Source organism: Tyto alba, unplaced genomic scaffold, assembly GCF_018691265.1.
Source record: "Tyto alba isolate M040663 unplaced genomic scaffold, T.alba_DEE_v4.0 Super-Scaffold_20, whole genome shotgun sequence".
Classification (NCBI taxonomy): Eukaryota; Metazoa; Chordata; class Aves; order Strigiformes; family Tytonidae; genus Tyto; species Tyto alba.
In genome coordinates this window covers 8,611,567-8,622,341 of record NW_024881283.1, presented here as the reverse complement: position 1 = coordinate 8,622,341, position 10,775 = coordinate 8,611,567, and the positions used below count along the sequence as shown (strand labels likewise).

The window sequence follows — 10,775 nt, the reverse complement described above, 5'->3', positions numbered from 1 at the left end:
TTCAGAGGCGTGTGGGTTTTTTTGGGGGGTTGGTTTTTTTTTTTCGGTTGTTTGTCTGTCTGCTGCAGAGTTGCTGTTTAGGGGAAGATGGAGTTGGGGGTGGGAGCAGCTCTGCCCCGAGGGGGGTGCAGGAGGGTGGGCGATGGGGACCTCAAAATGCCCGAAGTGCTTCGGGGGCGTGGCCGTACCGGGGGGTGGGCGTGGCCGTACCGGGGGTGGGCGTGGCTGGGCGGTTCGCGCGCGCGCCCCGCAGGAGGATTGTCCGCTGGCGGCCGCCATCGCGCCGCCGGCCCCGCCCGCCATATTGTGCCCGGCGCAGGCTGAGCGGCGGCCGGAGATGGGTGAGGGGGGCCGAGCGGCGGGACGGAGCCGGGCACCGGGGCACCGGGGCTTGGGGCGGGCGGGGGAACGTGGTGGAGGAAAAACGGGGGAAGGGGGGGGGGGGGGAGAGGGGCGCTGGAGAGCCCACAGCTGGCCCCGCCCCGCCGCCGCTGTGAGGGGGGCGGCTCCCGCGGCCTGGCCCGGAGCCCCCGAAGCTGCCCCGGTAGCCCCGTTTCTCCCTGTAGCCTGGGTGCGTGCTCCCGTAGAGCCCCGGGAGAGGCCCCCCCCCCCCCCCCCCCCCCCCCGGAGCTCTTAATGCCCCCCGACACGTTTCGTGTACCCCGGTGGGGTCTGCAGAGCCCCCGGTGCTCTCCTGTGGCCCGTCCTGCAAGCCCACAGCCCCCGCGGCGCTCCTCAAGCTCCCACTGCTCCACCGCAGCCCCGGCCTGCTCCCCAAGGGCCTTTATAGCCCCTGTTACATTTTCACAGCCCCTACTGCTCCCCCAGAGCCCCTGTGGCTCCCCCACCGCTCTTCTGTAGCTCCCACTTGTGCCCCCAGATTTCTCATTTCTCCCCTGTAGCCTCTGCCTGCACCCCTGGAGTGTTTGTGGCTCCTGCTTGCACCTCTGTAGACCCCACAGCTCCTGGCCTGTGCCCTCACAGCCACCACTGCTCCTTCAGAGCCCCCATCCGAGCGCCTGCAGCCCCTGCACTCCTGTAGCTCCCAGGTGTGCCCCTCCAAACTCCCCAGCTCTCTCCCCAGGCCCAACACTTTCACCCTACCACTTTTCCCCTCTCAGTCTCTCTCGTGGTGTCCTGGGCCTCAAACCCACTGTCTTCACCTCCCTACAAGGTCCTGTCCATCTGGTGCCCCCCACACACATTCCAGGTATTATATCCTGGGGGGAGCCCTGTGCACAGCCCCTCCTGTTCACCACCAGTTATTCTTGTGTCCCCAGGACTGTGTGTGCCATGGCACATACTGGGGTTTCTGCCCTTTGCTCTGCATCCCTGCAGTTCCCCCAGCACTGCAGCCACCTCTGTGCCCCCTTGGCCTGTGTGATGACACCAATCTCGGGGTATTTTTGCTTTTCTTGGGGCTAGACCTAGGCGCAGCCCCCTTGCACCCTGTCCCTCATTGTCTGGGACTAGAACAGCAGTTTGCTGGAGGACTCTAGAGCGCAGCGTAAGCTTTTAAAACTCATTTAAGAGCCGTCTAAGCCTTCAGCAATTTTATTTTTTTTTTACTCCAGATGCTAATTGCTAAGTGATGGCAACTGGAAATTAGCAATCAGAAAAAAAAATGTTAAGCAATTGATAAGACCTGATCTGAGTTTCTTCACAGCTCAGATTTCACTTCTAGTAAATGTATTATCACCCTGTCCTTTCTCTAAGTTGTGTAGGTTTTCCTAACGCTAAACAGGATCCAAAGAAGGTTTTTCAAACATTGGTATTATTATTGTTTACACTGTAGCAAGCAAGCATGAGAAAAGCTAACTTTGGGCTAACATCCCGTTGAGCTCTGTGCCGTACAAACATACAACAACAAATGCCCTAAAAATGCTCATTATTTTTTTCCCATCTTAAAGGAGCAAAAAAGGAAAAAGCCCATTTGTGTACTTTCTAGCACAAAATTGGGCAAAAGGGCACCTGGATGATATCCCCAGTTTACTGAATCCTTTGGGCAAATTGTTTAGCATCTCTGTAAGTGTATTGCTCTGCCTGTAAAACAGGGATAACACCACAGCGATGCAGATTAAGTACCTTGTAAACTGCCTTCCGTTGGGAGAGAGCCATGAAAAGCTTCTTCCTGCTCCTGTGGAAGCCTGCATGCATTAGACTTTAGACTCACTGAATTTGCAGCACCTTAACAAGCTGCTGCATGTCGTAGGAGAATTGGGAGCTATCTGGGGCCGCATCTATAGCCTGTGGCAAATACAGGAGATGTAGGAAAGGGTTGAGCAAAGTTGCGTTATCCTGCTGCAAGCTGGCAGCAGGAGTGATCGGTTCCTGCTGTTCACCAGGGGCGTGGTAAGCAAATGAGCCTTAAATATAAATCTTTTCCTTTTAGTTTTAAGGACTGAAGACATAATCACGCAGTGAACAGCAGAGAAGCCACCTGGAAGAACAGCCCTCCGCACCCTCTGTTGTTATGGCAGGGGGAAGGCGGGGCCCTAACCGCACATCCTACTGCCGAAATCCCCTCTGTGAACCTGGGGCTGCTGGCGGCTCCGGCCACTCCACGAGTTCCTCTGTCACGGGTGTGCGCTCACGCACCAGGTACGTCCCTCTCTCCACATCTGCACATCTAGCCAGGCCAGCTGCTCCTCCTGGGGGGCAGTGTGAGGCCACCTGTATCTCCCCATCTCACGCACTGCTGGTTTTCCTGTGGCTCAGCAATTTGTTAACTCCCGGTGTCTAGCTGAAATCCTTTTTCTATACGTGGCGGTGACCATTATACATGTTGTAATTGGGATAGGTGGGTTCTGATTTGCCCGAGACTGTTAAGTGCTTTGTCAGACTGTGACAGACTTCCAGGAGTGTTCAAAAGCCTTTGGTGACCATTGAATGGAATACAAGAATAGAGACAAATTTTTATTCAAAGCTTGACTGTGGAGTTCAGGTTGTTGTGTCTCCTGTGCCCTGAAGTTTATGTCAGGTGAGGCATTTCTGGAGGAGAGCTTAGCTAGGTCAGGTGATGTGTAGGTTGCGGGTTTTTTTTTCAGGTTCTAGCCTAGCTGGTTGGTTGCATTTCTGTGACTGAGGTAGAGAGGAGGAAGGAGAAGCAGAGCACCAACAGCAGTGCGTAAGCAGGATGCACCTTATGAACTCTCTGCAAAGAAAATGTCTTAACATACTCCCTGCTTACGGCCCTAGGCCAAGAAATTTATAAGGGTACAGTTATTCAGACAAGTTATTGCAAGGCCACAGAAGGTGGAGCAATCCACCTTGTACATACTTTGCTCTGAGAACGTGCACAAAGGTCTTTATCACAAGTAGGCAATGCAGTACAAATCCACACCCCAGCTTACCTGCAAGTGGTTTGTCTCTGCAGCCCTGCCCTCTGATACCCATCGCCTACACGACAGTCCAAAGCGCTTTATGCTTTGTGCGAATGAGAGCCTTGTCGCTGCTGTTAGGTGTCCTGTGTCTGTTCAAAGCAGAAAAGACTTTTGTCTTTATATTTAAAATCATTTTCTGTAGCATCAGCACAAGAACTCATGTTCTGTGTACAGGAACAGTTTATTGGTGGATTTATCCATCCTGAGGAGCTGAATCAGTCTCGCCAGCTTGGGAATCTGCAGATTTCAGAGAGGCAACTCAGGTTCCTAAAGCTTTCCCCTCACACATGGCCTTATTTTAGCCTGTCAGCCTTCTGTTTTAAAAACCATGGACTGATCCACCTGTGTCCACCCCTGGGCTAAAAGTCTTTCTGCAGTCACACTCCCAAGACTTTTGTGGTTTTGTTTTGGGATTTCAATAGGAGTTTGTGCTCTGTAGTTCCTTTGAAACCCACACCCAGATTCCTTTGACTGTTGTTATTTAGAGACTGCAAATCAGGAGAGATATATCTAGTATATATTCATTCCCTTCCCTTTGATTAAAAGGGTTGCTGTCTGGGATTGTGTGCGTGCTCACACAGGAATATGCACCTCTGACTAAACTTGTTTTTCCTCCATAGTTGAATAGAAGTTGAAGAATGAGAAAGGGCTTGTGTCTAATTGCTCTGTATTTCATGTTCAAGCACTCTTAGAAATGTAAATAGCAACTCAAGGCCTAAAATCTTCCAATTAATTAAGAGGGCCACTGGTTGCCCCTTGAATAGCAAAACACAGCCACGGCTTTTGAACCTGACTCAACACAAGGGATTTAATACCAAATGACCTGGTGCTGTAGACTGGCCGGGTTCCAAATATTGCTTTCGCTGGGCAAATTCCTGCTGACATCTGCCTGTAACAGTTGTCCTAGACATCTTTGGGGTGCTGACACTTCTGGTTTGCGGCAGCCACAGCCCATGGTAGTCAGATTTCTCAGTCAATATTAGACCACTGACTTCTACACTCTGAGGATGTGGGCTGGAGGACAGCGCTGTGTTTATCTCGGGGAAGTGACCCCTGGCTTTTGGTTTACCTTGGTAGGAGCGGTTCAGGTACAGGCCTTTCCAGCCCACCTTTGGCAACTCAGACAGTCGTCCCCCTCCGGCACTGTAAGATCCCAGAGCTGCCTGTGGAGAGGAGTGTGCTGTTTGAACTTCAGCTCTTCTTCTGTCATCTCGTCGCTCTGTTTGTCCACTACATCAACATCTACAAAACTGTGTGGTGGTATCCACCCTCCCATCCACCTTCGCACACATCATTGGTAAGCACCAAAGGACAGCTGCTGTCCAGTGACACTCACAGACACTCACTTGGGTCGTTAGACAAAGGTTTCTCTGTATGTTTCATGAAAACTGCATGTGACTCTACAGCCCCGGAGGGTTGCTCGTGTGACTCTTATTTGGCAAATTTTGGGCACTGGCTGACTGCTTGGCATTCTCTTTCTGATCTTGGAAGAGAGAGTCCGAGGAGAAGAGAATAACTTGGGAGCTTCTCTGTTGAATGTGGGTTTCTGCTGCCTGATGGAAAGTGGAATCATTTTGTTTTTGTCACCACAGAACTTTCATCTTATTGACTTCAACGTGCTGACGGTGACAACAATTGTCCTGGCACGCCGGCTGATCGGTGCTATTGTGAAGGAGGTAAAGTCCCCAGGCAGATCTCGGAACTGTTCTTTCCTCTCAGGCAAAATGTAAAGCTGTGTGTCCCTTTTGCAGTTCCAAACTCTTCTGTCCTTTTCTAAAGAACTTTGTGCTATGTCCAAGTTAGAAACCTAAACATGGTTTCTAATGGGAAGAACAGAGAACAGAAATGAGCCCCTCAAACCGTTGCTTGTGACTCTGTCCTTCTGTGATTATTTCTGAATTACTGTCTCCAAGTAGACTGTAGTAATTCTGCTTTCTTCCTTGTGAAGAACAGTATTTGGCTCTTTTCCTGTTCTCTTGATTACTCCAGCTTTCTGCAAGGAGGAACCAGTGAAGGTTGGTTTCTGCTGACTGTGGAAGCTTGCTGTGGTGAGCAGGTCCAGGAGAGTGGGCTGGTCACACCGATAACCACCAGACCTTAACAAGGAGCTCTGAGAGCTCTCATTCCAGCTTGAGGAATGAGGCCCTGGGTTTTGGAGAGTCCAGATCCCAGCCTACAGAAGGCCTCCCCTTCCTGATGGCAGTCAAACAGAGCCTTTCACTAGCTTTTCCTTCATGCATATGAAGTTGATTTTATAGATTGAGTGCTGCTCATTTACCGTTTGCTTCCTGTAGGAAGGGTGAATTAGTCTCCCCTCTGCCCAGCTCTTTCTTCTCTCCCTGCAGGCTTCACAGAGTGGCAAAGTCTCCCTGCCACGCTCTATTTTCCTGGTGATCACTCGGTTTGCTGTTCTCACTGGCACAGGCTGGAGTTTGTGTCGATCAATAATTCACCTTTTCAGAACCTACTCTTTCCTTAATCTCCTGTTCCTGTGTTACCCGTAAGTATCTCTTCTGTCACTTGTGTGTGATTTCTGATGTTGCTTCAGTGCAGTGGGTGTTGCTCAGTTGAAATGAAGCCTGAAGTAAATAAGCACTCGATTACCTGGTAACAGAACTTAAACTACCCTTTTTCCTCTTGCTGTGTCACATTTCTTCTTGGTGGCAGGGCATATCTTTAACATTTACCCATATTTCAGCTTTAACGTAAGCATTAATGATGAGATTGCTCGTGTCCTCTGAAAATCACTGTATGCTTTTCTCATGGTGTTCAAAGAACCCGTGTCTTTGGTTTACCTTAGTTCTTAGTGCCTCTGCCAGATGGAGTGAATCAAACAGCTTCCCGGCTTTCTGTTAACTAACAAAAGGAAGCCAGTTCTATTTCCAGACAAGTAGTGGAAGTAGCTCCCTTCTCTCTGGTAGATGCAGGAAGAAGCATCTCATAAAGATCTGAGACTCAGTGCTTGTGTATGAGATCAGATTGATGAAGCTCTTTTCTGGAGTTTATATAGGTACTAGATGCTAATGAGGGGAGGGATGTGATCGCAATGCTGATCTGCTGCCAGCAAAGGCGTTGCATGGGGAGCTCGTAAGGAAGTAACCACCTTTCTCTGCACTTTGCTGCTCCAGGTTTGGCATGTACATTCCCTTCCTGCAGCTGAACTGTGACTTTCGGAAGACGGGCCTCTTCTCCCAGGTGGCCAACATCGGTCCCAGAGAGACCAGCGAGGTGACCCCCAGGGGCCGAGACTACCTGACAGTTCTAAAGGAAACGTGGAAGCAGCACACTCGGCAGATGTACGGCATGGAGGCCATGCCCACTCATGCCTGCTGCCTCTCCCCAGATCTCATCCGCAATGAGGTGGAATACCTGAAAATGGACTTTAACTGGCGGATGAAAGAGGTGCTGGTGAGCTCCATGCTCAGTGCCTACTACGTGGCCTTTGTGCCGGTCTGGTTTGTGAAGGTGAGCAAGGGCCACCGCTGCTCTTGCAGACACGGCTTCTCCAGGCGTGGGGCTCGCTGGGGAGGACTGTGGGGAGGTGGACGTGGGGTTGTGGAGGAGGTCTGGTTCTCACTTCTTGCTTGGCTGGCGGGTGGGAGAGGTCAGTCAGAGGGCTGGTCTGTGTGCACAGCCGGCCGTGTCAAACCCATTTACAGAGGCCTTGTGAAAAGTAAGAAGCAAAACCATCTAGGTTCAGCTTTACTTAAACGCCAGATAACGGAGGACAATATTGTCCTGGTCAAGTGCTGTCTGTTGGTGAGAGTGTGCATCCACCTCTAGCATCCATCCTGCCTCCCCCTGAAGCTAGAAGGACTCCAGGCCGACCATTCCTTCGCACACTGACCTTCTGTGGGGACAGAGCTCTGGGACAAGGAGACTCACTTTAATAAAGGAAGCAGTGTGAAGGAGGATGGACCTTATTAGGATTCTTAGCTGTTTTATTTAAGTTACTAATATGTTGTACAGTGAGACAAATGTCTTACGGTAAATCTGTCAGACCTTGGGGATGAGCCCAAGTCCCCTTCCCCTGAGGGGCTGGTGCTCCCACCCATCATCAGCTGAGCTAGGGGAGCATCAGGAACTACCTTCCTGGTTTTGGTGATGGGTGATGATAGTATAAATGTTTCGCCGTGGTATGTTCAGGAGTTGTACAGCCGCCATCCTATGTGGGCGCTTCTTTTTCAAGCAGGATTAATAGCTACGTGAAAAGCCCTCGTTTTACCTGCCTGAGTGCTTTGTGTTTTGATGGCTTTGTTAGGTGAGGCTGTCCAAACACATTGTCACACATTCTTCTTGTCCCCCCACAGAACACTCAGTACTATGACAAACGCTGGTCGTGTGAGCTCTTCCTTCTGGTTTCCATCAGCACGTCTGTGATCCTGATGCAGTACCTCTTACCTGCACGCTACTGTGACCTGCTCCACAAAGCTGCAGCGCACCTGGGCTGCTGGCAGAAGGTCGATCCGGCCCTCTGCTCCAATGTGCTACAGCATCAGTAAGGAACTCTCTCCTGGGGCTGGGGCTGGAGCTTGCTCTTCACTGGCATGCCTGTTGGCGTGAACAGAGGGTGGATGGGGAGCTCAGCTTTCCAGCCACCTCTCCTCTTCCTCTTGTTGCTTTAAAAAAAAAAAGAGAGAAGGAAAAATGAAAGCAGAGTTGTCAGCTGACGCATCCGACAGCTTACAGACACTGTCTGTACTGTCCACTTCCAAGCACAGCAAGCAGATCTGATTTTTGGCAAGGTGCCTGTGCCGCTTCTGCCCACAGGTAACCGCAGTTTGTCACTGCCGTAGTTACACGCCTCGGTGGGCCAAACTCTGCCCTCGCAAATGATGTCAGCTTACTGCCGCGGCCAGCGCTGCGGAAGCAGCTCGTACGTTGTCCTGGCTGCTGGTGGGGAGGCAGCAGGACACCCCCCCCACCCCCCAAGCCCCCCCCACTTCGGCGGTGGAGGTAGAAATAAGAGCGCTCTGCTTGTTCCCTTCAGGTGGACAGAGGAGTGCATGTGGCCGCAGGGAGTGTTGGTGAAGCACAGCAAGAATGTGTACAAAGCTGTGGGTCATTACAACGTGGCGGTGCCCTCGGACGTCTCGCACTTCCGCTTTCACGTAAGATCCCATCTCCCTGCTGGGGACCGAGGTGCAGTGCCTCCGGCCTCTTGGCCGCAGCGCCTCGCAGGGCCCCAGCCGGCTCTCCGCGGGGGAGAGCTGCCCGCGGGCTGCGCCGGGGCGAGCGGGGCTCCCCTCGGGGCTGCCAGCAGGGTGACCCTGGCCCCTGCAAATCCGCGTCACGGATCACTGTCGTGTCTCCAGAGGGGAACCCCAGAGGAATCCTCACCGGCCTCTTACCTCACGCCTCCTGTCAAAAACGCATCCTGAAGGGTCTGACCCCACTCGGTGCCTTATTGTGGTCTCTCCTACAGTTCTTTTTCAGCAAACCACTGAGAATCCTCAATATCCTGATTCTGCTGGAAGGAGCCGTCATCTTCTACCAGCTTTACTCGCTGATTTCTTCAGAGAAGTGGCACCAGACCATCTCGCTGGCTCTGATCCTCTTCAGCAATTACTACGCCTTCTTCAAGCTGCTGCGTGACCGTCTGGTGCTGGGCAAAGCCTACTCATATTCTGCCAGCAGAGACTCAGAGCAGAAGTTAAATTAAAACAATTGCACTGATGCTCAGCTTATTACAAAACAAACAAAACAAGAAACCCTCAGAGCTTTGTATTTTTGTTACCACTGCTTTTTTTCTTTGATAACTGATGTAATTAAAAGGAAAAAACATATTTTTTTACTCCCAACAGTTGTTTGTGTGTTTGTTGCCTGATAAAATCCCCCAAGAAGGCCTCCTCCTGTTTGTGTTTGAGAGGAGTGATTTATTAACAATGGTGCTTCGTTTTGAGAGGTGCAAACACTGCTGCTTCTGCTGCAGCCGGAGCTCCAGCTGGCGCTGAGTTGGGAGGATGAGAATTACAGGTGTGTTAAAGCTCACGACTTCAGTCTGGGTTCCTTTATAAGGGGTGAGCCCCGATCCCTGTCCTTCCCGGAGACCCCGCAGGACCTCCTGCAGCCTCCCCTCACGCTCCGTGGCTGGAGGGCAAGGCTGCGTTGTTTCGCTACGATGATTTTTATTAAATTGCTGCACTGGAACTGCTGCAGCCCCTCGCACGCAGCCTGCGCAGGGAATGGTTTGGGGTCTGCAGCGGCGTGAGGGGACCCGGCGTGAGGGGATTTGGCGTGAGGGGACCCGGTGTGGACGGGACCCGGTGTGGACAGGGGAGCTCCGGCTGCTCCCGCTTTGCCTTTCCATGAGCGGGTTGGGTGTGTGTCGTGTCCGTCCCCCCGTCCACCCCCCCGCCTCTTGCCGCCTCTCCTGCCCAACCTGCCCGTCAGGTCTGCCCAGGGCTGGGGCCGGGGAGGATGAGCGGGTGACATCACCCTGGGGAGGAGGAGGAGGAGGAGGAAGGGGCGCAGCTCGGGGCTGGGGGCAGCGGGGCCGCCCCAGAGCCGCGGCCGCTCCCGGTCCCGCTCCCGCTCCCGGTCCCCATCCCGATCCCGATCCCGATCCCGCTCCCAGTCCCGGTCCCGGTCCCGGGGCTCCCGCGCGCCGCCGCCGCCGGATCCGGCCTTTGTTCCGCCCGGGCCCCACCGCCGCCGCCAGGGGGCGCCCGGGGCGCGCGCGGCCGCTCCCAGTCCCGGTCCTGATCCCAGTTCCCGTCCTGGTCCCGATCCTGGTCCCGCTCCTGGTCCTGGTCCCAGTCCCTGTCCTGGTCCCGGTCCTCATCCTGGTCCCACTCCCAGTCCCACTCCTGCTCTCGGTCCCGCTCTCAGCCCTGGTCCTGGCCCTGCTCCTGCTCCTTCTCCTGCTCCCAGTCCCCATCCCACTCCTGCTTCCAGTCCTGGTCCCAGGCCCAGTCCTGGTCCCAGACCCAGTCCTTGTCCTGGACCCGGTCCTGGTCCTGGTCCCAGTCCTGGTCCCAGTCCTTGTCCTGGTCCTGGTCCTGGTCCTGCTCCCAGTCCCAGTCCTGGTCCCAGACATAGTCCTTGTTCCTGGACCCAGTCCTGGTCCTGGTCCTGGTCCTGGTCCCGGTCCTGGTCCCAGTCCTGGTCCCAGTCCTACCCCAGCAGCACCACCGCTCTCCAGGCCGTGGGAGCCCCGTCCACCCCAGGATGATTATTGCCAATTAAACCAAAGATCAAACACCGAACCGGAGCGCGTGGGCCCCGGGGAGCCACGACCGGACCCTGCAGCACTCCGGGCCGGCAGCAGCATCGTCCGGCTGCACCGGGTGGGGACAGGGTGCTGTGCCCGGCCGTGCCGGCGAGGTGACCCCGCGCAGAGAGGTGACCCCGGGCACGGCGCGGGGGCTCGGTGCCTGGCCAAGCCACGAA

The 10,775-nt window shown here is 53.8% G+C and overlaps 1 protein-coding gene across 3 annotated transcripts; it reads left to right on the top strand.

The window, feature by feature from the left end:
- Positions 1-260: 260 nt before the first annotated feature.
- Positions 261-9,184, top strand: TMEM39B (transmembrane protein 39B). Of its 3 annotated transcripts, XM_042793875.1 has the most exons (9): positions 261-341; positions 2,393-2,601; positions 4,461-4,680; positions 4,976-5,059; positions 5,729-5,883; positions 6,512-6,848; positions 7,694-7,881; positions 8,374-8,494; positions 8,809-9,184. In XM_042793875.1, the coding sequence occupies exons 2-9, from the start codon at positions 2,474-2,476 to the stop codon at positions 9,043-9,045; spliced, it is 1,470 nt and encodes a 489-aa protein (XP_042649809.1). In that variant the 5' UTR covers positions 261-341; positions 2,393-2,473; the 3' UTR covers positions 9,046-9,184. The 3 variants fall into 3 exon arrangements, with proteins under 3 accessions (XP_042649809.1, XP_032859207.1, XP_032859208.1); XM_033003316.2 differs by lacking the exon at positions 261-341 and having other exon boundaries at positions 2,392-2,601; XM_033003317.2 differs by lacking the exons at positions 261-341; positions 2,393-2,601; positions 4,461-4,680; positions 5,729-5,883 and having other exon boundaries at positions 4,989-5,059.
- The last annotated feature ends 1,591 nt before the right edge of the window (positions 9,185-10,775 follow it).